The following is a 24,751-nucleotide window of genomic DNA, read 5'->3' on the forward strand; positions in this document are numbered from 1 at the left end:
CCCGGCAGCCACTGCTCCTTCACCCGGTGGCGTTTCGGGGCTGACCCGGCGGCAGGAAGCACCCGCGGCTCCTCCCTGTGCCCTCCCGCTCCTCCTCCTCGCCCATGTCCATTCCAAGATGGCCGGTAAGTGGGGCCGGCGGGCGGGCGGCTCAGCTGGGGCTGCCGCCGTCCCTCTGAAACCAACCCCCTGGTATCTTTCTTCTGTTTTTTGTTTGTAGGGATCCCATTGTATTTTGTGGATTTGCAGGATGACTTAGATGATTGTGAGTAACTGTTTTTTATTTTTCCGCTCCCTGTTCAGGCCCTCGCTCCTACCCCGGGGTCGTCCTGTTGCCCTCTTTCCCTCTCCGCGTTTTCACCCCGGTGAGGACGAGGGGAGGATTTTGAGGCAGTTCTGGAAGGTGAAGGTTCCCAGTGTGTAGGGACCATCCCCGCTGGTTCCAGTGGCCACTGGGCTCGGTGTAAACAGCAGCTCCAGCAGCGCCCCTGCCTAGGAAAGGTGCACGGGGGGACAAGGGGATCAGCCCCGCTCCTCTTCCCTTGTCGGTGGGAATTAGGATAATTAGCCCAGGGATTGCTCAGTCGCGGTGAGACTTTCCAAAGCTCTAGAGGATGTGAGGACGTGTTCCGCTGCTCCTGTATCCTGGGGATATGCTGCGAGTGCGCTTCGGGATAAAGGGAAATTCGCCGTGTGTGCTCCGGTTGGATTGCACAAACTGGTGGGTTTGGGTTGAGTACATTGCCCTGGGTCCCAGAGCAGGGACAGAGTTCCATCACATGCCGCTGTAGTCCAGGGCTGTGTTCCGGAAGATCTGGACACCTGTCAGACCTGAACCAGCCTGGTAAGCTCTCTTGACTTCAGGAGATAAAGCTTTGAGTGACAGCGATACAAACTTCTTATGGTCTTAGAAAGCAGCTCTCTCTCTGTGGGGTGGTTTCATTAGCACGTTGGATGCTGGCTTGACCTTTCTATTAAAAAAGAAAACTGCTACTTTCATTCGTTTCTTGTGAGAAAAAAAATAAAGTTTCTCGCAAGACCTTTATTGTTTAATACCGCTGGGAAATGTGAAACAGGTGGACCCATCCCACTCACCTTCCCAGCTGAGCATGAGACAGCTGATTTAGGAGAAAGGTGGCCTTCAGGAAAACCAGAGGAAATGTTGGAATACAAGTGGGATCTAAAGTTGGGAAGATGTGCGGGGACATTGCCTCTGTGGGAGGAGCTGGTTCTGTGGAATTCTATTAGTTGTTGCTCTCAGACTTTGAGGTTTCTGCTTTTCCCTAGTAGGTAGCAGCATGTAAAGTGTGAGAAGCAGAAATAAATGCAAATTTTGTAGTAGTTTTCTTACGGGTTTTGGCCTTGACCAGGGATTGACCATCCCTGGAAGTGTTTGTTTTCCATTAGTGTTCACGCCTTGGCTGTTCTATTTAGACTGTAACAGATTGTTGCTAAATTGATTAAGAAGTTTGATGCTTGTAAGACAAAACTCTAGTAAGTAAAAATGTCCAGATAAAGACAGTTTTGCCATAAGTGGTAGTTCATAAAAGAAATTATCAGTTTCAGGATGAGCATGTAAATAAATGTACCTTTTAGAGCTTTATTAAAATCTAATTCTGTGATTTAAAAATATTGATTATGGTCATTAATTTGACTATACCTTTAGAATTATGATATCAAAAGCTCTCTGTTGTAGCAGAGTTCAGGTGTCCTATGACTGAGATACTGTTGTGCTAATCCAGTTACTAGGCTAGCAAGGAGTTCAGGATGTATTTTAGGAAAGCCTCAGTGAAATAAATCACTGGGACTGGATTCTTTCTTGGTGAATTAAATTGGTGAAATAGTGTCATGCACTGAAGATCAATTGTGTTGAAACAGGGAGTCTAGGGGCTTATTCTGAATGTGGGAAAAAAGCTGTCGTAAAGTCTATCTAAATTCAAGTGAAGCTTAAAACTTGTTTTTCATAAGATGAGAAAATGGGCCATCTGGAAGAAATAATTAGCTTATTTATGCCCTTTGTGTAATTAATAAGAAAGTATCTAAAGAATTTGTTTTTCATTGTCAAACACCAGGAGGAAAAATGACCTCCTTGAGCTCATTAAATCGTTGTGCTTGGTGCTGGTATTTACTGGTCTGTGCTGTGAAATGTGGATGGTGACACTGGGTGATGACATTGAATTGCTCTGCTAGGTCCTGTGACCCTGAGTTTTTTACACCTCTGAGCAGCTTTTGAGTGCAGTGAACTCGAGTTCAGCTGTGAATACTGTCACATTTATTTCTGATTGTAGGTGAACAGATTTCCAAGCTTACTAGTTTGATCTCGTTAGAGGGTAAAATACTGAATATTAGATGTAGCTGTGAAAGAACATTAAATAAGAAATACTAGTTCAATATTTGGGATTTACTTCATAGTACTTGGTGTATTCTGAAACTTGTGAGTACCAATTGTGTCTTATTTTATGAAAAAAGAAAACAAAAATTTTTGAGAGAAGACAAAATGGATTCTGCCATGATTATTCCTTACTTATGTGTAGTGAGAGTGTGTGGAAAAAATTTCAGGTATTTAACTCTCAATCCTGAGCATAAGTAGTAGTGCTCTGTTTTCTCTCTGCTGTTGGAAGCACTGGTGTGTGCTTAAGTACTTTAAATGAATAATAGAGCTACTCCATGTTGTAAAATTAAACATGTACATCATGTTTACAAAATTAGTCCCAGGTGTGGTATTGTAGTCAAAGTTAGAACTGGGATTTATTTTGTTGTCATTTGAATTGGTAGCAATTCTGGAATATTTGAAGCTAACTAAGAGCTTTAATGGTTAGAATGTTTCTAATTGGGGACAGGTGGGAACTAGGTAAAGTTAATGACAAGTATATTGATTCTAATCAGTCTTTCTTTGTGTAACAGGTGACTAGCCTCAAAAATCAGCTAGTGAGTGTCTGGTCTGTGTGGAATTTCAAATATATATGCTATAATTGCATAGATAGAAGGATGGCCAGAGTTTGGATATGGAGAGTTTGTTGCAGCCTCAGAAGGGAAATCTGCAATCCCACAGACACTGTGTAATTTCCCCTGAGCTATCAGGGATACAGCAAGTTTCTTCTGAAGCAGCAAATCTGGGTGTTTTCAGATGCTTTGACTGGGGCTAAGTCCTGGAGCAGATCGATCCCAGACAGACCTGTGCACTGTAAATTGTTTACATTTGTGCAGATAAATGTTTCGAACCCAACAGACCTTTCTGTAAGGAGCAGCCATGAGAAATAATAATGACCAGTGGACTGGAAATAAGGGTGTCAGTGCAATTTGTCATCATTCAAAAAAAGCCAGGAATAATTAGCATCTGTTTCCTATTGTGTAGCTGTGGGTTCACTTTTAGTATCTGTGTACATTTGATATGTCAACATTTAATCTAATCCCACAGTTCTATTTTGTTTGAAATCTATTGAGCTTGTTGAGCATGTTGTCTGCCAGAACAGCAGAATTTGGAATTGCTGCAGTATTTTAACTCACCTGGGTCTCCTGGAGACCTTAAACCAATATGCTTTTTTTTTTTTCCCCCCCTGAAGACTCAGGTATAGCATTTTTCTTCAAGTGTGTTCAGATGATTTCTTCTTTTACTGAGCTGTATTTCTGAGAGTGTTTTGACTTGTGCTGAATAATTGGAAAGCAGAGTTTTACATAGAAAGTGTTGGGAAAAACCTAGGGCTGGGTACCTCTCAGTAACAGAGGGTTTTTTTAACATATGAAGTGATTTATAACAGGTATTAATGGAGTTTAGGCCAAAGAAGTGGCTTGTTGTCTTCAGTGATTGTCACTGTCAGTGCATGTGCTGGTTTGTGAGATACATCTTGCATGTGAGAAGCTGTGTTGGCAGAATTTGCCTTTACTTGAGTATGATCCCAGTTGCTCTTTGTGTGAAAGAAGTGTGCCTGGCTCTAGGAGTGCTTGGGACAGTTGTAAACCCAGAGCAGCAATATTAACTACTCCAGTGCAACTACTTCTGTGGAGTTCCTATATTCAGTGCTTAAATAAGAGTGTTTATGTGAAAGATTTATGTGTTGCAGGCACATTATTTCACTTGGTTGTAAGAATAAAGGATTAAAATAAACTGGCAACAAAATGATCCCATTCCTTTTCCTTTTCACAGTCGTACCTTCTGCCTGTGGTCTGTAATGGTGACTGTTAGACTTGGTGAGGCAAATTGTAACAGTTGGTGTGGTAATATTTGGGTAAAAATCTGGAGCTGTAAATACAAAAAAGATTCATAGAAGAGTAGGTTCACACAGAAAAGTCCAGAGTTGATAGGTGTGCAGTGGGGAGCTCCCAGCATGTTCACAAGTACGGTGAAGTTGAAGTTTTTCCCGAAGTTACCTGTTTAAGTATGTGGGACCCAGTAACTACAGTGAGAAAAATGTACCTTGGGAACTTTGAAACAGACATAAGAATTTGCTGTTGTAAAGCAATACAGTTTGAAATTTGCTATGATTTTTAAAATTCCTGTTTCTTCTAATGGGACTTACTTTCCTTTTGAATGTGTGGGTCAGTTTGTGATGTGGAGTTGTGTCAGCTGAGCCCTCTTAACTCAGTGCATGTGGATCCTCCACTGAAAGGGCAAAGTAAAGTGTGTTTAAAGCCAAGGATTTTGACAGTTGAGTTAAATTTTAAAGCTTGAATTTACAAGTCTGTATGAAGTGTTGTACTCAACTTCATTAGATACAATTTAAGATGATTTTGTAAGCTGTTTTCAGTGAAGTGCAATTACGTTTCTTTTAAAGAAATAGTTACTGCTTTCTTGTATTTTACATTGTAACATCTCTTGCTGACTCTTGGATTTTTTTTTTTTTTTTTTTTTTTTTCTTGGTTACTTTTCATATCTTTCAAGTTGGCATTGAAGATTATGGACAAGACTGTGGTAGCATGAGGATAACAGCATTCTTGGATATTCCTGGACAGGATAACTTAACTCCACTGGCTCGTCTAGAGAAATATGCCTTCAGTGATAATGTATATAACAGGTAAGGGCACAACTGGCACACTTGGTGGTACCTGAGTCTGAGTGCACTGTGGATGTTAAGATGTCACTGTGTCTGTCGTTATTCTCCCAAAGACATGCCTGATGTTATTTCTATTTGAATAACTTGTAAAACACTTCCATGAAAAGAGATTTGCATTCTTGTTTATCTAAATAAGATCTCTGGGTTCCATCTTTGTTCTGTTGGTATGTAGAATGTTCAGAGAAGAGCTTGATCTCTTTTATGGTGCCATATACATTTGATAAGTTCCCCATGCATCCCATCTCTGTGTCATTGGCTGGATATTAAAGCAATTATGTGTTCACTCCACAGGCAAATTATTGCCAGGGGTCTTCTGGATGTCTTTCGAGATTTCAGTAACAATGAAGAAGGCTTTCTGACTGTAATGGAAATAGTGGTCAGGCTCTCTGAAGATGCAGGTTTGAAAGTTTGCTTTTGTTTGTTTTTTAATTTGTGTAAGTTATTTTATGTAAATTGCAACATAGGAAGTACTGACTTCCGATTTTGAGAAGACAATGAGTGAACCAAGGAAGTTGAATCATAGCAGGAAGATCTGTCAATGAAAACAGATTCATTTTTGTCTCTGTTTTTGAAGCATTTTGTATGGTAAATGTTAAATGAAAGGTCCTTTCTTGGTATAGGGCCTGAAGCAATATTTTTCAAGAAATTTGTTAAATTTGATTTTTTATATCTGGTGTAAGTGGCACAGAGCAGTTGTGTGTTTTAATAGTTCTCATGCATACATTCATGGTGACTGAATTTTCAAGCTTGTGATCTCATTTTATAGGATTGATTTGGGAACTGATCCCAAGTCTCTGAACTGCAATGATGTATGTAAGGCTATTCAGTTTTATTCAGCTTTCCTTTAAGAACAAGCAATCTCAGTGATGCTATTTTTATGTTTTGATTATTTAAATTTTCCTCTGTTGTGAAAACACTTAAGAAAAATGCTGCTTTTTTTCTTAAGGTACCTGATCTTCATTTCATGTTTACTAATGCAGTTTTGACTTTTATTTCCAGAGCCGACTGTTCGTACAGAGCTGATGGAACAGATACCTCCTATTGCCATTTTTCTACAAGAAAGTCGACCGAAATTCCCAACAGCATTTTTTGAATACCTTATGCCCATAGTTGTGAGGTACCTCACAGATGTTAATAATCAGGTAGGAAAAACAGACAACAGGAGTTGAATCCTTGGAAAATTCTGTGTGGTCCAGTGAATTTAAGGCATGAGAAAGAAATAAGAGGAAATTCCATGTTGGTTGATATCTGGCTTGTACACAGTGCTCTGTGTTTATTGGTTTCAGCACACTGTACTAGGGAGGCCTGATTTTTTTTTTTAATACTTCCCTTCACAAAAACTGGGAAACATCAGCATTTGCCTACTAGCACATGGAGAGAGTCTGTTGCAGGAGTCATGACTTGCAAATCCTGTCTTCGTCTTTTGTCTTATTCTCAGAATGTGATGAAATGTCATCTAATGATTATGTTAAACTTTAGTGTTTGTTACTTGTTCCTTATGATAATAAAACTAAGACTTTTTCTGGCTTTGTGTTTTTTTTAGCTTGTACCTGTGTGCCCATTCAAAGAATGGGGGTTTTTTTTGTGGTTCTTGTATCTGTAAATGTTGTTTTTATAGTGACAAACTGGTTTTGTGTGTGTTTATAGGTTAGAAAGGCAAGTCAGGAAGCACTGCTGATACTGCTGGAACAAGACCTTGTGGCTCAGAGTGACATTGAAAATAAGGTGTGTCCAATTCTGCTGGACCTCTCTGCCCCTGACAGTGATGATGAGTACAAGGTGGAAGCTGTGAATGTAAGTTGATAACACTAATTTATAGTGGTGATTAAGATGAGGTCCAGGAATAGTGCTGACATTAAATAAAGTAAGCAATCAAACTTTTTGTGTTTATTCATTAAGATACTTGGATTTTTAACAAAACAAGTCTTTGATTTTTAGTCTGAATTTTTGAAAATATCAGGTTTAAGAAGAGACCATCTTTATACTTCAGGATGCTAAATGATGTCAAAATAGTAGCTGAATAGCTTTAAAATGCAATTGGTCCTGGGCAGCCTTTTTTAAAATTCTTGTTAGGATTGTTACATTCCCCGGAGTGTTCTTACCAGGTTTCACAGTAATGTTATCGAAATATGACCTGATCTCAGTTCTGAAGTGTTTTGAAAAAAACATTGCCTGGTGACTTTCAAGAAATCAGTTGACTCCACAGAAAAGTGCTGGTGTGTAATTACATTTCAGCATGGATATCTGACACTTGACCGGTAAAATATTTTACCAGCTAGATTTTCCTCTTCCTTGTTTGAGAGTTGGGAATTGCTTAGGCAATTTTCCAGGATGACATCTGAGCACCAGATGCCTTTTAGGAGTTGGAAAATTTGTAGGAAAGTCCTTGAATGGTCTCTTCCTTAGTTCTTAAGCATTCTATTACAAAGACAAGCATTTATTCCTAGAAGGGAATAAAGCTTATTTTTTGTGAAGGTAGAAAGCGCCAATATTTTTTGAAAAATAAAACCAGAAAGGTGAGGGCTGTTAATCAGATGATGTTTGTGTAGGCATTAAACCCCTGGTGCTGCAGGTAGAGCAGTTGAGGAGAAAGGTGCATAAGAGCCCCTTGCTTCTTACTCTTGCAAATACAAGAATTACAGCAACTTCTCCCAGAAAGTGGGAGTTGAAAGGAAGCACACAACCCAAAGCACATGATTTTCACAGCAGAAACACGGTTTGTGTTGGTAGTGGAAATTGATGGTTCCCCAGAGAAAGCTGAATTAATGAGCACGTTACTAACTTCCTTTAATTATACACTGTTAAATCCTAAAATTCCAGGGCATCATTCCTGTAAAGTGTACATTGGCTCACATAAATGATTAGTTTTTCTTGCACTCCCTTTTTTCGTCTCTTGTTGTATGGCAAACTTTTAGTTTATTGTGGTATCTGAGCCTTCAAGGAGCTGGGACTGTGCGCGTTTTTAAGTATCTGAACTGTTAAAGCCCAATTACTTGTGTGCTGAAGCTTGGGATATTTCTAGTATGCTTAAAGAGTGTGATTTTTATAAGGTGCTTAGGGCAATGGAGCTTTTGTCTTCCCATACAAAATACCAGTGTTTGCCACATTGCAAACACCTTGAAAACAAATCTGTTAAGAAAATTCTGTTTAACCAAACAAAAAAGGAATTAAATGCAGAAATGTTATGTTCTGGTATAGAATGATTTAAAGTAAAGCTATATTTGTGCTTCACGTAAAACAGGTGTACGAAAATACAAATAATGTGTAGCAGTTAAATCTATTTGGTTGTAATCACTATCTTGCTCTCTGAGGTAATTTTTAGGAGGAATATTTGGCTGTGCTTACAAGCTTTATCATTTTCTTCTCCTTACACATATTCATTTCCTGAATTTCAGATAATCTGTAAAATGGCTTCTATGTTGAGCAGAACAACAGTTGAGCACATGCTGCTTCCTCGTTTCTGTGAACTGTGCAGTGATGGGAAATTGTTTCAAGTCCGAAAGGTTGGTGTGTGTCCAACTCTAACCCACCTAAAAATGAATTTGTACATTGCTGTTCAAATGCCTTCCTGCATAATTTAGTCATAACTTTAGCTGATGAACTTTCAAAGCATCTGGAAGAGAAGTTTTGATTTATTGACATGGTTCTAGTTTCTGTGGTTCAGTAAAGAAGCAGATAATAGACCTTGGCTAGTGGGTTGGGTCCAGTAGTTAAACTGGTCTTGCACATTTAATAGTTTTGCACAACTTTTTTTTTAAGCTGCTGTGCTTGGTTATGTGATGGAATCAACTTGCATAATTTCAAGCATCTGATTTCAAAATTCAAAAGTAATAGACATTTGAGACATCCTTTCTTTAAAAAAAAAATCTGTTATTATTGAAAGGAGAAATCCCTGAAGTGTAAAACTTACTTTAATTCATGTTTGAGTACAAAAGGAAACTTGTAGCATAAGAAGTATTAAAATATTTGAGTAGACTTAAGGGTCATGCAGAGCTTCAGCTTGGTCTGCAACGTAAGCTGCACTTGCTGGAAATTGAGCTGCTTTATTGTCTTCTAAATAAGCACAGAGAGTGACTAGAACGTGTATTAACACAGTTCTATCTTGAATGATTTCAGATTTTGCCAACATCTTTTTCCAGCATGAGGGGATGTCCCTTTTGCCTTAATTAGAGCTTCTGTAACAGTCTGTAAATGGTATGAACTTGAGACCTTGATTAAACTTCGCTTCAGCAAAGCACTTAAGCCACCTTGAGCCAGGGTAGTGCTGTCAGTACACCTAAGTCCTGACCCTGGTATCATGTTCTGGCCTGCTTTGGGTTTGGCAGCTGCTGCTCAAAGTGATTTAAATTTTCATGTGGGCTTACTGTCCCTTCTGGTGGTTACTGGAGCAGATGATGCTCCTCATGCAGAAACCTTTATTACTATTGATTCCAGAGGCATGTGGTGTATGGGCACTTGCTCCAATGAGTCTTTGTTTGGATGAGTTACTATTACATGAGTAATAGTAACAGGGCTGAAATTGGAAGAGTCAAAACATGTGCAGTTGTTTCATGGGATAAATAATGCATGGTGGAGTTGATAATCAAACTAATGCCCTTGAAAGAGACACAATGTTATTAATGCTTTTTTATTTCTTAGATTTGTGCAGCTAATTTTGGTGACATTTGTAATGCAGTTGGGCAAGAAGCCACAGAAAGACTGCTGGTATGTAAAAACCCAATCAATTTGCAAGGCTTATATTTCTCAGTTCAGAAAGTTTTATAATGAGTTCCTTTATTGTCCTCTCTATAAATTAATCAGTGTGTATGCATTTTTTAATTGATTTGGCTAAGGCCTTGGTTGCAATTACACAGCAAAACTGGAAATTAAGAGAAATGCAAAGTTCTTGTTTTGCAAAACACGTTTAAAAATGTAATTGACAGCAGATATATATATGCACATATATTTATACACACACACACTTTAGAATTACCACTTTTATTTTTCCCTGAACTAGATCATGATTCAATGATCATCAATTCATTCATCATTCATCAATCATTATGATTTTGTAGGCCATTAGTAATTCTTTTTATTCTTTCTTATTGCATATAGTTATACACACATTCCTAATGGAGTAAGCGAGAGAGATGGTTTTTTTTTCAATTCCTTTAATTAGTGTATGCATTTAACCTGCCCCTGTTTCTTCTGTTCTTCACTTATTTTATTCTCTCTTGAGTTGTCATTGTCTCCAGTTTTCAAACAAATACTTTGATATTGCTGCAGTCTTTGTTTAGTCTTTAATTAGTTTTGGATTGGCTTATTTTTGGCAGATTCCCAAGTTCTTTGAGCTCTGTTCTGATAGTGTGTGGGGAATGAGGAAGGCTTGTGCTGAATGTTTTATGGCAGTGTCTTACACCACGTCCCCAGAAGTTCGCAGGAGCAAACTGTCTCCACTGTTCATCAGCCTGATCAGTGACACCTGCAGATGGGTGAGTAACTCACTCTGGAATTGATGCATCCTCCCAGGCAGATCCTGAACAAATAATGGGCAAGTTTAGTAATGCTCTGAAGTACATTTGCTGAGATCAGAGCCCAATGTGCTAAAAAACTAATCTCCTCTAATAAAGTAGTGTCTTATTTTTCCTCCCTCTCATCAGTTAATAAGTGTAAATACTCTTCTGAGAAAAAAGTTGCTTGTGTTAAATAGATGAGTTGAAGTAGATAGAGATGTCCTTTGAATTTATAACTTCCAAAAGATTTCTGTACAATGGTTGTAGATACATGCTTAGGTGTATCACCCTCTGCTTAAGTGGCACTTGGTAATTGGTTATATTTGGTATTAAATGAAGCTGTTATGGTAAGAACTAATTGGTTCTTACTAAAAAATGGCACTAAATTTTTATTTTTCAACTCTGTGAGAGTTTCACGAAGCCTGATTGTTGCTCTTACTCCTCCACAGGTTCGTCAGGCTGCTTTTCAGTCTCTTGGCCCATTTATTTCTACATTTGCAAACCCTTCAAGTGCTGGTCTTTACATTCGAGAAGATGGGACACTGAGTATCCGACCACCAGCACAAGATGGGAATTCCAATTCCTGTCAGCCAAGCAACAATATCACTTTGATGTCTTCCAGTGCAAATGCTGCATTGTCCAGGTAAATCCTGGGAAAGGTGTGGTGTAGTGGAAAGGGTTGAAAAAAAGGTAATTGGTTTTTGTTGCTTGTCAAGGCTAAAAATCCCAGCTTGAGAATGCAGTTCTAGAAAAGGTCTGAAGAGTGAGATCACACATTTGAGTGTAACCACATTATTGAAAAATTCATTTTGGCTTCACAGGGAGGGCAAAGGGAAAACTGGTGAAGTAAAGCACAGTGGTAACACAAGTTCTGTTTTTCTGGAGAGAAAAGCTTCTCTTGTTGCTGCTGTCTTTTATGAATTATTTCACTGAAAACCTCTTCTTACAGAGTACTTAAAGTTTACTTTCAAGATCTTTGTCTGTTTCCAGCTCAGAACAACCAATGGAAATCAAACCGGAATCATCGACTGAGGAGACTTCAGCAGAAGTTCATCCAAAGCTCTCTGAGGACCTAAATAAAGATCTACGGGAAGAAAGTTCAGATTGTTGTGCCAGCCCTGGAGAAGAAGTGTCTCACTTGTGTCAGGGTGGCAAAGCTGCTGCTGGTGCCACTGAAGCTACAAAGGAGAGCAGTTTTCCGGGGATGAGCTCGAGGCTGCCGTCTGCCGAGGACGTGTTTAACACATTCCTGTACTGGCGCCCTCCTCTGCCTGACATAAGTCAGGACCTGGAGTTGCTGCAGTTCAAGGCTGAGAAGCACAATGATGCCTGCTCTGTGCCATGCAATAACTGTGTTGCTAGCAGTGAAATAAAGAAGGTTCTTGAAAGCTTACAGGAGCACATAGATGATCCAGATGTTCAAGGTGAGGCTCTGTGACAGTAAAATCGTATTTTCTCTGAGCTGGTTTTCTGGCCTTTACAAAACACTTGACTGCATTTTAATTGGTTTGGTATTCATAGGGTGATGAGCCTACCTTGAGGAGTAAATTATAGTAGAAAGTTATGCGACAGCTTTTTTTATAAGACCTGAGTTATTTCTAGAGCAGCTGGGGAAGTGTTCCTGGCTTCTGTTTGCATGAAAAATAAATTCATCTAACTACAAAAGAGAAAACAGCTTGTTAAAGACAGTTTTAACAGGTTTCGAGTATTGTAGGTACTAGGGGTTTAATGACAATTCTACATGTTACCAGCTGAATTAATCTAATATTTGGCTGAGTGAGAATGGCCCTAATTTCAAATTCTCTCTCCTTAGCAACCTGAAACAGGCCCTTTGTTGAAAGTATTGGAAGGATATTGGCCTGATGGTGGGATCTGTATTTCATGGACTAAATCCTTCTTGTCATCCATAGTCAGCTCAGTTTCTTGTTTCACCAGGTCTCTTGAGTGCTTTGAGGTAAAAGGTCTTTTCTTTCCAAGAGCAAGGGTTTGCTAATACACCATTTCTGTGCAGCTCACACTGGGCTACCTTCTGTCTTTTCAGATAGTTAATTGCAAGTTTAATGCTTTTAAATGCAGTAGGGAGACTAAATAACCATCTTTTGCTTTATACAGCTCAGGTCCAAGTGTTGTCTGCTGCTCTCAGAGCTGCTCAGTTTGATTCTGTTAGTGACTGTGAGACCAAAAAAATGGAAGAAAGTGGTGACAATCTTCAGAACAAAATGATTTTGGATGAAACAGGTGTTTCAGATGCTGCCTGCAACCAGGTGCAGGGGGACACTCTTTCATCCCCTGCCTCCCAGGATGACATCAGTGAGCAGTCAGCCACCAGTGTGCTGAAAAGCACAGTAAGTACAGGTTGTGCTCCATGTCTGAACTGTGTGGGGTTGTGTAGTTCCTGGCATAACTGACCCACTTTTGATCCAAAGCCTTTGAACATTACTAGACCACAGCTGTGATATTCTACTTAGTCTAATCAAAAAAAGAAAAGCCATTAAGGGGTTATCATTTATGTTTGCACCCAAATGACCCAGGAGTTAAAGTTTTGCAGTAGTCTTGTAGGTTTTTTTTCCTGATGAAATTCTGTTGAATAATTTGATTTCAAGAATAAAAACTATTTAAAAGTAACCATCCAAAATGTGTATGAATGTTGGGTTTGTGGTGGTAAATTAGGTTGCTTTCTTTAGAAGTAAATCTTAACTACTGCTGCCCTTGTTGCTGCTACAGTCTCTATTGTTTGCCTCAGTGTACAACTGTTGTCTTTTTGTACTTGCATAAACACACTGAACAAGGCTCTGCCTGTGCAGGGCTGTTCTGAATCTGAGCTCCATTGTTCTGCACTGTGATGCTTTGAAATATCCCAAACAGCACCAAGTCTCACTCATTTCACTACCTGGTACCTCCTTTTACAGGACTCAGAAGAACAACACAGAGGAACCAGTGTATTTTTGAGGAAAGAGCAAGAAAGTAATCCACCATTTGAAGATGACAAGTCAAAATTACAGGTGATTAGAATGGCATCAAATGGATTTAGTGGAGTACTGGCTACAGTTCATCTTACCCTTAATGCAGTGGTATCTTCTGCAATGGATCAGTTGTGGAATGTGAAGGAATGCTCCAGAATTCAAGGAGAACCCTATTTTAAATGAGAAAATTAGAAACATTGTGTTGCCTTTTTGGTGCCTTAGAGACAACCTGTGCAACCAAGGTAGGCAGTGACTGTACTGTTCTGTCACTGATTTGCTATTTGGCATCAGCAAAGAAGGAATTTTCAGCTTGATTGATGGAAGGTGTTGATAAAGCCATAATGACTGTTCATTGCTGACTGCTCTGTCCTAATGAGAGGACAAATAACCATTGGGGTCATGTACCCTTGGTGAGGGTAACACACACAAGGGGTGTGTTTGGGTGCTGGCTGGTTGGTAGAACTGTAGCACAGCAAGTGTATTTTCTTTCTGATTTTAAATTGAAGTGTGTGTCTGTCTGTAGGACATCATCCCTCAGCCTTTACTGGACCAGTACCTGTCCATGACTGACCCTGCTCGGGCCCAGACTGTTGACACTGAGATTGCCAAGCACTGTGCTTACAGCCTGCCTGGCGTGGCCCTGACTCTGGGCAGGCAGAACTGGCACTGCCTCAAGGACACCTATGAGACACTGGCTTCAGATGTACAGGTAAGGAAAAAAAAAAGGGTTTGTAACCATAAATCAGAATTGTGAGGATTGTTTGCTCAGTTTGTTGCACTGAAGTTATAAGATCATGTAATTTCTTACAAGGGAAAAAATATGCACTAAAAACATAAAATTACAGATTTAAATCAGACTTACAGTTAATATGATTAACACTTTCTACTAGCCCTGTTTGTCCTGTTGTCTCAATCCTCACACAGGGGTTGTTCAAAAGCTTGCTTGTTTTAGTTGTGGTGCCTCATGCAGTTCCCTTGTTGGCCTGTTTGCAGTGGAAGGTGCGGCGCACTCTGGCTTTCTCCATCCACGAGCTGGCTGTGATCCTGGGGGATCAGTTAACAGCTGCTGATCTGGTGCCAATTTTCAATGGGTTCTTGAAAGACCTGGATGAAGTGCGTATTGGTGTCCTCAAACATCTGTATGACTTTCTGAAGGTAGGGAAGTGTAATGAAATTCTCAGCATAAAATGTTTTCTGACGCCATTGTATGAAGAGTTTTTGAACAAGCTGTGCATGTATCAGCATCTAATTAATGTTTAGTTTTCTGCAATGCTGCTGTTTCATGTGTGTGCCTCTATGCCTTCTTTTAATGTGCCTCACCTCTCTTTTCTCTCATATCCCAACAAAATACCAAAGTTGAAACCCTTTGTTAATGTGGTTGTAAATGCTGCTAGCTGTTGTAAACTGAGAAAGCTGGCCCATTTGCAATTTGTGTTTGGGGCTGGGAGAGAAGAGGGCAGATCCTGGTGGGCTGCTGTGGAATCCACACAGATCCGTAGCTTTTGGTTACTCACTCTTATGCCCAGAGATGGTGCTTTGGGTGTTGCTAAAGGGATGACTTCTTGTCCTTTGGATGTCACCTGTGTGTGTGCAGGCACTCAGGTGATTGTGCACGGTTTTAAGGAAGCACCTTGTCAATGGTCACTTGCTTTCAAGTACGAAAATGCATGGAGTGTGAATAGAGTAACACACCAGAGAACTGCAAGTTTGAAGTTTTATCAGTTTTGTACCATTAATGTTTTTCCTTTAGCTACTTCATGCAGACAAAAGGCGAGAGTATCTTTACCAGCTGCAAGAATTTGTGGTGACTGATAACAGCAGGAACTGGAGGTTTCGTTATGAGCTGGCAGAGTATGTAATTTTGTTAACTTCTGATTTTTAACCTGTACAACTAACTTGGAAATAAGTAATTACATTCAGAAGTTAGCACATGTCGATTAGGAGCTAAAAGTTTACAACCGTTCTTTAGGAAGGAAAAAGCCTCTGGCTGTTAGCGTTGTTTGGGGGGAGTTGAGGGTGTTTGGGTTTTTTGGGTTTTTTATTTTTCACAAGTTGCATTGTAATGTGTGACTGAAACTTAAGTGTCTGTGATTTTACTAAAATGGAGGTCTGGTTCAGTTGCAGCTAATGAAACATGACAATCTGATAGATACTATTCAGTGAGAATTTATTAGTTCAAGACTCCCTTGCAAAAATTAGTGAAACACATGTGAAAAGTAATTTTTTTAATGTGTAGGAAAGAAAAACCAGCTCTTAAAAAATAAGTTTATTCTTTTGGTACTTCTATAAGACTGGCTATATAACAAAGGTAGATTAACATCCCACAGTTCCTTTTCTGCAAGCCCTGTTGATATTTGAAGCACCTTTGGTGGCATAGTTTGCAGCTCATGTCTGACCTTTGTGTTTATTGTGTTGCTGTGTTTGGGCTGTTGAGGGCTTGCTCTGCTTTTGTCATTTGGCACAACAAACTCACAGTGGTACAGAAGTTACACAGCAGCTCCCCTGAGCCCTGGTGGGAAGCTGCCACTGGCTGGGTTCTGTGTGGCTGCTGGTTCTGTGGCTGGAGTGAGTTCTGTGTGGTTCTGAGATAGGAATTATTTTCTGAAATGTAGATTTCTACACCAAGGTAAATATTCAGTTTTTGCTTTGCAAGAATGTACAGGGTATTGTTTTGAAGTTGATAAAAGCTTCTCATGCTTCTCTTTGTAGCCTTTGGTTATTCTTTTGGGTAATGTTGATACACTGGTACATGTAGTTTGGATCATGTGTAGTTTCTCTTGGCCTCCCTGATGGATTAAAGCTGTACCTCTAACAAGTGAAGAGCAAAGTGCTCAAGGGCTCTGTAGTAACCCTGGTGCTTTGGTGCTCCTTCCTTACCTGTAAGAGCTGGTGAATGGCAGCAGGCTGATGCTGCACTTGGTACAGTTAATGATTTCCTTTGTGTTCCAGGCAGCTGATCCTGATCCTGGAGCTCTACAATCCCAATGATGTCTATGACTACTTAAGGCACATTGCACTAACTCTGTGCTCCGATAAAGTTTCAGAAGTTCGGTGGATCTCCTTCAAACTGGTAGGGGGTTTAGTTCACTTCCTGGCAGGAGAGCAGGAAAATGGTCCTGGAGAGGGTACCTGAAATCACTGTTTTTTTTCACACAAGTAGGGTGAATAGGGATGTTTTGATAAACACTGGAATCAATATGGAAAAAAGTCAAATGGAAAGTTTATAAAATATTTTGAGTTGTCAGACTGTTACAGATATTGAAATCTTTCTCTGTGGTTGTATGTGAATGTGGTTGAAGTGAGTGAAAGCCAGTATATGTGATTTGGAAAACCTTCCCCTAGTTCTGGGGGGAAAAACCCCACAGCAAAAAACAGAACAACCAACTACTGATCTTTCCTCAAAGCTGATTTAATTTGTTATGAAGCCTACAAGCACAGCTGACTACACTGAATACAGTGTCCCTTGTAGAATTCAAATGAAATTATGTCTTTTTTAAGTCTAAGGGCTACAGCTGAAATTTCATTTCTTCTTTTTTGTTCCCCTCCTTTTCCCATTCCTTTGGCTCACAGGTTGTAGCAATACTACAGAAGTTCTATGCAAACAGTGCAAATGCCCTGGGATTAAATTTCATCAATGAGCTCGTAGTGCGGTTTCGCCACTGCTCCAAGTGGGTTGGGAGACAAGCCTTTGCCTTCATTTGTCAGGTTGGAATATTCTCTGTTTGTATGTGTATAAAATTTGGGGCTTTGCAGGAATGTGGGCAAAATTGAAATTTGAACTCTCAGTTTGTTTGGTCTTTTTTGGTTTGGTCAGTCAGTGTGGTCTCAGTGCTGGCATCCAGCTGTCCCGCTCCAGGCTGTATCTCTGTCTGGGTCTGTGCTTTCAGCTGCCATAGCTGATCCTTGGACTTTCTGGTATCCCAGTGGCAAAGCCAAGAATTAAGTCCCAAATGGAGATGCATTTGTTTAATCCTTGGCTGTGCTAGGATAAAGGATCACAAGAGCTCTTCAAACCACCAATGGGTGCTGAATGCCAGGAACTATTTCCCTCTTTATTGCCGTCACTCACCCCCTCCAAACCAAAAATGCTTACTTGGGTAGCAGTGAGGAGCAAGGGTTGAACGTTAAAAGGGGAAAGGGTGATGGCAGGGAAGAGAGCAGCTAAAACATTCTTGAAAGAAATTCATCTGCTCTTTCTGGCGCATCTTTGGCTGAACTTCAGAACAGTGAGACACGAGGGGGGGGTGTTCTTGTTCAGAGCTATTTTAACAGGCCAAATTAAGTATAAGGTGGAAAGAAATGAAAGAAATGGCAATGAGTATATTTTTAACATAAATTTTGCCTTCTCCTGTTGTGTGTTTGTCTCATAGGCTGTAGTAGAAGAGGAGTGCATGCCTGTGGACCAGTTTGTTGAACACTTACTCCCCAGCCTTCTAAGCCTTGCATCAGATCCTGTGCCGAACGTCAGGGTCCTGCTCGCCAAGGCTCTCAGGCAGACGTTGCTGGAGAAAGGTGTGGCCCTTCATTTCCTGGGAAAGATCCAACATCTCAGGAGCACTGGCTCTCCTTTGCCAGCACAGCTCTTGTAGCTCAGTCGGTGCAAGGCTGTGAAACAGAATCATACGCTGTAACTTAGGATTTAAATTCAGATTTGAGAGTACTCAGTGGCTTTGCAGCCTTGGAACAGGGGATGCTCATCCCGAAAGGGCTGGAGCTGCCTTGGCCGGTCCTGCAGGTGCCGAGTGGCCCCACTTGGGGGCAGTGCGGCCCCGCGAACCGCGCCCGAGGCGGCTCCGCGTTTGCGATCCAGCCGTGGGTTATTTGGGTGTATCTCAAATGTAATTTGTGTGCTGCTCTCTGATTATTCAGAGGAAGAAGGACAGAAATCGCCTATCTTTTTTTCAGAATGAAGTCTGGAGAAGGTTTTGGAATGCATTGTACAGTGGCAGCTTCCTGTTGCTCGTTGATACATCTCTATTTAGGGCTCAGCAAAAAGTTTATCTTAGAAGTATTTCAGTACCTAGCAAGATGGATCAGAAGCAGCACATTTATCTCTCTGTCAGCTTCCTTAGTTTCCTGTAGTTTCTGTAAGGAGACTATAAGCTGGATAAGCTGCCCCAGATGGTTTTGGCGTTCTCTGTATTTCTGCACTACTTATGCCCTAGGGTTTATTCTTTTGTATTTGATTAAAATTGTCCTTTTTCTCCTCTTGTTCCAGCTTATTTTAAAAGTGTTGGCAATCCTCATCTAGAAGCTGCAGAAGAGACCATTCTAGCCCTGCAATCTGACAGAGATCAAGATGTGTCTTTCTTTGCCACCGTTAAACTGAAACAGGGTAACATGGACAGTATCACCATTGAGAAACAAAACTAAGGGGTGGTTCTGCAGTGAAAGCTGAACAGCAGGATGGTTTTTCACCTTGTGTTTCTGTTAGTGTGAATAACAAGGACAGATAAGGTGGGTTTTGTTACCTATTTGAGCAGGAAAGGGAGTATTGAGAAATGTTATGGTCTTCGTTTCACAACCTTGTTTCATCTACCGGTGTGTTTGAGTCCTGTGAGTAATTCCTTCCTTTTGGTTTTCCCTTTGTAAATGGGATGATAACTCTGACCTCACCTGCACTTCAGTAGTGTCTCTAAAGTCTTACACTACACTCAGTGTTTCAGCATAATTGGAATTATATTTCATTTTTTTTAACAAAACATCTCCGTTAGTACAAGTCTGCTATAAGCTTAAAAAGGTTGTTAAATCTTAAAATCTGATTATAGCAAACTTCCCTGAAGCTATTCTTTCCTCACTTTTATTATAATCTTTGTACTGTTTCAGCTATTGCATTTATTTGAAAAAAAGAAAGTGTATATATGTGAATAGTTTAGAATTGTAACAAAATATTATGAAGAACTTAATTCTGTATCAGTGGGAAAAGCTCAAAAAGCATTTCATTTTTTTAAAGTAGTTACACTGCTAGAATTAAGCATGGGCCATTTTTATGTGTGATATTTTTCAAAGCACAGAGAGCTCAAGATTCTTTGTATATTGTGAGGTTTCTAGTAATTTGTTACTTCTGAGCTACACCCTTACAGGTGTTCACAGGTCAGTTTTTGTTACTGCTGCCTCTCCCAGGACCAGGTAGAGTGGAGATTTCCGAAGCGGAAAATTCCTCATTCTGCCCCAGCAAAGGTCACTTGAGTTGAGAGACTCAGTTCTGCAACAGGAGCTGTGGCTGTACAAGGGTATTACAGAGAGTTACAGGCTTAAGTCTTTGTTTGTTTTACATGCACACCTCATTTAACAAACACCTTTTAACCTGCCCAGTGTTTAAACCCCAAACAGCTTTTCCTAAGAAACAAAGGACCTCTAAATTCTGCAAAACCCCAATTCAGAAGTGTTCTGGGGAAAGGTGGTGCCACAGTTTGCTCTGCAACCTCTGTAGGTTGTAGGGCACGGTCTGGGGCAAACATCAGATGAGACATGTAAGGTGAAGTGGGATTTCTCCTGTCTATTGGAACAGGGGCTTGGAAGAAAGAGCAGAATTGTGTTAGTCAAATTGAGTAGCCTCAGAAAAATTATAAAGCTTATACTTCTCCTGGACCCTGTCTTCTCTTGGAACCCAAATCTGCAATAATGTGGGTCCTGGGAAAAAAAGTTGGTGGTTTTTTTTTTTTTTAATTGTGGATTGAAACTTTGTCCTGCTCAAAAACTAATGCTTAAATACTAAAGAAATGGTTTAATGTGATAACAGTTACTTTCTTTCTGAGAGCAGAGTCCTTTCTCCTGAGCAGACCTGTGTCAATACTTGCCCTTATTTCATGTTCCATAGTAAGTAGTTCACATGGGGAAAGGTTTTCACAGAAATAACTGTTTCAGTTTTGTTTGGATGTGGCTTGTCTGCAATAGTGAGTAGGTTCCTCAGCTGGGTTCTGTATTTTGGGAGGGCTCACTTTTGTATAAGTTAACCAGTCATGTATTATAATATGTACAGTATTTGTAACAAATTGTTTTCTTGTAAGATCACAAAACACTCTTTGGAAGTTGCAGGCAGAACCACTGCTATTGCAGCACACAGTGTAAACTCTGCAACATTCTACATTTAATTTTTTACAGTTTTTTTTTATAATTTAAAACAAATGCTTCTTCAGTACAGGATTTTTATGATTACAATTTCTTAACAAAAAGACCCCTCAAGTTAATTTTTTCTAGTTCTAATATCTTTTTCTAATGCTGGCATTATACTGATATTTTCTAACAGTTCAGATTTTCTAAGGCCTTTCTGACAAGGTTTCACTTCTGTTTTTTATTATCAGTTCATTAAATTTCTCAGCACTGAACAGATTTTTTTAAGTGTGTGTATATGTAAGTATGTTTGAAATATACTGTATATAAATTAAATACCTTGAATGTTAACCCAACCCAGGTTGCTGTTTGTCAGATCACCTTAGATAGTTACCTTGACTTGCAATAATCCACTGGAAAACACAGGCTTCCATAGGTTTTAGCATGTTTGGTTAGTGTTCAGTAGGGGTTTTTAACTAGGATGTGTGTAAAGGGTAAGCCACCAGCTATAAAGTTCACTAAAAGGCTGAACAAAGCTCTTTGTTTTTAACAATATTTTGGTACCTCTCTGGCTCCCAAATTCACGTCAGTTTTGAATGAGGCAATTTCAGTCGAGCATTTAAAACCTCCTGTTACAACTCCACAGTTGCATGTCCTAATGGGGGTCAGCATAGTTCTGGGGTGGGTGTTTTGTAGACAATGTGCAGGTCTGTTATACAGATTTACCCTCTGCAAGTTTGTCTTTTTGGTTTAGTTTTAAACTAGAAATGATTTCAGCATGACTAAAGGCCGCACTTTACGTCTTGTCCTAGACAAATGTATGCAATGAGTGTGTTCACGTGCAGTTCTCTGGGTTGTTTAAATTATGCAAAAATATGTATTTAAAAAGCCAGGTGGAGCAAAGTTAGGTAGTCCATCCACTTTCACAGCAGCAGTAAGAATATCACTTTTCAGCATTTCTAGCTAAGGAGCATGACAATAACAGTCGTTGGTGCAATATTGCTGGGGTGCTGTAGGGAATGATCCAGCACTTGTAATCCAAAGCATGTTGGTCATGTTGCTTAGGTTTGAACCTCGCTGGTGTCCCTGGTGGGATGAGCTCGTGGCAGCAGTCAGGTGCTGCCCCAGGGGCAGCTGTGTCTGTACGCGGTGGTGTTTAGAGCCCAGTTAAGTGGGGACACTCTGGAAGTGTCATTCATTTGTCAGAATAAAGAATCTATGTAACTTTCTATTTGTATTTATCTCAATAAATCCTGTGACTGTTTTATAAACCAACTTGTGGTAACTGATTTTTGTCATGGGTGAGATGTGAGTGTATTCCTTGGTTAATGAAACATGTTCCAGGTATAAACACTGTTGGCTGTCAGACCAGGGCTGAATGTGGACTTCTTCACGCTGTGTAGTAAAAGAGCCTTTAAAATGTGCCATCTATTGCTGGAACTTCCCCTGCCTGTGGGGATATGGGTCCTTTCAGGCTCAGGCAGCACCTGAGCAGAGTTTTGTGCTTGTGGCAGCCTCACACCACTGTTGGTCTTGTCGTACCTGTGAAATCCAGTCTGCTGCACATCTCCCTATGGAAGCTGAGTGTTGGAACTTGGGAGCAGAGACCTGTCCTTGCTTTGGCATTGCATAAACAACTTGTTAGCTCAGGGAATTTTTAAGGAGAAAGAAAGGAGCTGTTGTTACACCTGTTTCATTATTTATCAATAGACACCAGAGGCTCACTGTGGCAATTGTTACATTCCCTTCTTAAAGTGAACCAAATGAACAGAAATTGTTAAATGCCAGAGCATAATACAGCTTATAAAGCCCAACAGACGTCAGGAAACTGGTGCTGATTGGGCTCTTACATGTTTTCCTCTTGCTTAGGAAAGAGAATTGTAGTCAGCTTGCAATCTCCCTGATATTGTTCTTGAGGGAAGCAGACAAAAAGTACCAATGAAACAGAAGGGCTGCAATTTAGTTAATTTATGCAAAACACAATCAGCATTCAAACTGGGAGTTACTGAGCAGAAATGTATTGATAGAAAAGCCAAAATACTCTGTGCATAAATTGTGAAATATTAAAACAGGATTTCAAAGAGACTCCTGGAATTCACATAACTCTAGGCCAGAGAAGATTCAGGAGGGAATTTTGTCACTGTCAAATTCGTGAGGAGGGCAGAGGAGCTGTGATTTAGTCCCCTGCACTCAGGCCATGCCTCCATGTGCTACAAGCCAGTGCAGCTCTGCTGTGGCACAAAGAGCTTGGAGCAGTAAGGAAAAACAGAAACAGCTTTTTCAGAAGAGTGATTAGGAGGGAGGGTGATTGCTTATGACGGATGGCTGCAAAGGATCCATGGTAGGGAGAGGATGGAGAGGGAAGAGCCATGAGGAGTTGAGGACTGAGAGAAATGGAACTGCAGATGAGCTGGGGCACACAATTCCAAAGGTAGTCTGTCTGTAGCAGAAACCACATCCACACACTTTCTCTGCCTTCATTTTTTGAATTTGCAGTGTTGTTGGGTTGTAACCACCAACTGCGTTCAAAGGCAAGCAGAAGCCAGCAGTGAGCTGTGCCTGAGGATCTGCTGACCAGTAATGTTTAGGGAGGGTGGTGGTTTGCAGAGAGGAGCCAAAAGCTATTAATTTCCTACTCTGCTTCCAGCAGCCCGTTTAGGTTGGTGTGATGCCTAAGCCAGGCTGCAATTGAGGTTTGTGCTTTGGTTTCCCTTTAAGTTTCAGTTCCCTGTACACTGTTCTGTTTGCAGCATTTGCTTGACATGACTGTCTGGTGTGGGTTGCTGGTGTTTTTCTGGAATTCCTGTGTGTACAGGAGCTAATAAAGGAACTGTCAGCTCAGAAAGCCCATAAATATGGTTCTCGTGGCTTGGGATAAGAAATGCAGAGATCCCTTGTCCAAGCCTCTTCCGTGGAATTTCTGACGCTGTTTCAATTCATTTGGTTTCCAGTAGCCAAACAACCACGGGGGTCAAGCAAAAGTCAAGGTATAAAAATTGATGGCTGTGAGCCTCCTTACCTATGAGCTGCCATATGTTAGAGGAATGATCTAGACCATAGCAATTGTCTTCTCTCCCCTGATGAGTGTTTGTATGCATAATTCAAACGTGGGCATGTGTTTGAATTCCAGCTTTTATTGATTGAATTGGGCTCTGATAATAAACAGTATAAATAAATCAGAAGGGAGTTAAAGCACTGATGTGCTGGGGGGGTTGGAATTAAAATGAGTGCAGTGACCTCAAGCAGAATGTAATTTCAAAAGTGCCTGAAATATGCTGATGACATAAAATAAGGCTGAGAAAGTTGGAGGGGCAGAGGAACAAAACAAACTCATTCAAAATGATTTGGATTTATCAGGATTACAGGCAGGTAGGTGGCTTATGCAGTTTATTGTAGGGAAGTGTGAGGTAATGAGGCCAGGGACCAAAAGTAATCAGAGTGCAGTCGGAGTGAGAGTGGTGTGGAATGTGGATCAGAGCTTGTGGGAGGGCAGGTGCAGCACTTGCCTTTGGTATCAAACACACAGGAATCCTCTCATGCTGCTTTGGTAAAGCACAAACCTTTCAGAGGCTGAGATGTGTTTGGTAGTTGTACATGCAGGAGGAGAATCCAGCTTTTGATGTTGCAGGAAACATGATCTGTAACTGAGCTGCCTAATAGTTCATCACAGTGATTTCAGACTAGAAAAATAAAAAGTGCATTGTTTTGGACTCATGAGTGCCCTGACAGCCACAGGAAAGCAAAGAGAAATTGGTGAATCCTTCCAGTTGGCTAATCTAGAGGTAGATTCTGTGGTTTTGAAAGTACTTGTTTTCTTCTGGTTTTCTTTCCTTCTTTTTAGTCCTAATGTCTATTTTCATTTTTATAAGTGTTTCATTTATCCTCTAAATTGTAAGCTTTGGATTTTTCTCAGTTGTGGCCAAGCAGTTTTTGAAACCAAATCAAAGGCAAAAACAATTAAAGGAGAGCTCTCTGTGTTGAATTCTGTTGATGTCCTTGCAGCTTTTATTGTTCTGATAGAATCCATATTAATTGTCACTGTTTAAAAGGGCTTTCTCTAACTTGACCCATATCTCTAAATGTAATTTTTACACTTATTTTTCACAGAAGAAATTAGATATTTGAAAAGATAATCTTCTAGTCTTACCTTTTAGTGGCCCAGTTTTATATATGTCCTGAAAGATTCCCAATA

At 40.2% G+C, this 24,751-nt stretch overlaps 1 protein-coding gene across 2 annotated transcripts; it reads left to right on the forward strand.

The window, feature by feature from the left end:
• The first annotated feature begins 41 nt into the window (after nucleotides 1-41).
• On the forward strand, nucleotides 42-21,834 carry LOC125334688 (serine/threonine-protein phosphatase 4 regulatory subunit 1-like). 2 transcript variants are annotated; one of them, XM_048321798.1, is made up of 20 exons: nucleotides 42-125; nucleotides 221-265; nucleotides 4,880-5,012; nucleotides 5,343-5,449; nucleotides 6,051-6,193; nucleotides 6,699-6,845; nucleotides 8,447-8,554; nucleotides 9,690-9,755; nucleotides 10,364-10,522; nucleotides 10,993-11,186; nucleotides 11,534-11,967; nucleotides 12,656-12,888; nucleotides 13,453-13,545; nucleotides 14,030-14,215; nucleotides 14,500-14,661; nucleotides 15,257-15,357; nucleotides 16,456-16,576; nucleotides 17,077-17,211; nucleotides 17,877-18,018; nucleotides 18,725-21,834. In XM_048321798.1, exons 1-20 carry the CDS (start codon nucleotides 119-121, stop codon nucleotides 18,877-18,879), a joined length of 2,871 nt encoding a protein of 956 aa, XP_048177755.1. In that variant the 5' UTR covers nucleotides 42-118; the 3' UTR covers nucleotides 18,880-21,834. The 2 variants fall into 2 exon arrangements, with proteins under 2 accessions (XP_048177755.1, XP_048177756.1); XM_048321799.1 differs by lacking the exon at nucleotides 221-265 and having other exon boundaries at nucleotides 45-125.
• Nucleotides 21,835-24,751: the final 2,917 nt, after the last annotated feature.

The sequence above is a fragment of the Corvus hawaiiensis genome, chromosome 17 (genome assembly GCF_020740725.1).
Source record: "Corvus hawaiiensis isolate bCorHaw1 chromosome 17, bCorHaw1.pri.cur, whole genome shotgun sequence".
Lineage (NCBI taxonomy): Eukaryota > Metazoa > Chordata > Aves > Passeriformes > Corvidae > Corvus > Corvus hawaiiensis.

Excerpts from the sequence above, each read along its gene's own strand:
- LOC125334688 (XM_048321798.1), top strand. Across the intron at positions 266-4,879 it reads GCAGGATGACTTAGATGATT|TTGGCATTGAAGATTATGGA; the intron begins GTGAGTAACTGT and ends ATATCTTTCAAG. Across the intron at positions 15,358-16,455 it reads TTTCGTTATGAGCTGGCAGA|GCAGCTGATCCTGATCCTGG; the intron begins GTATGTAATTTT and ends TTTGTGTTCCAG.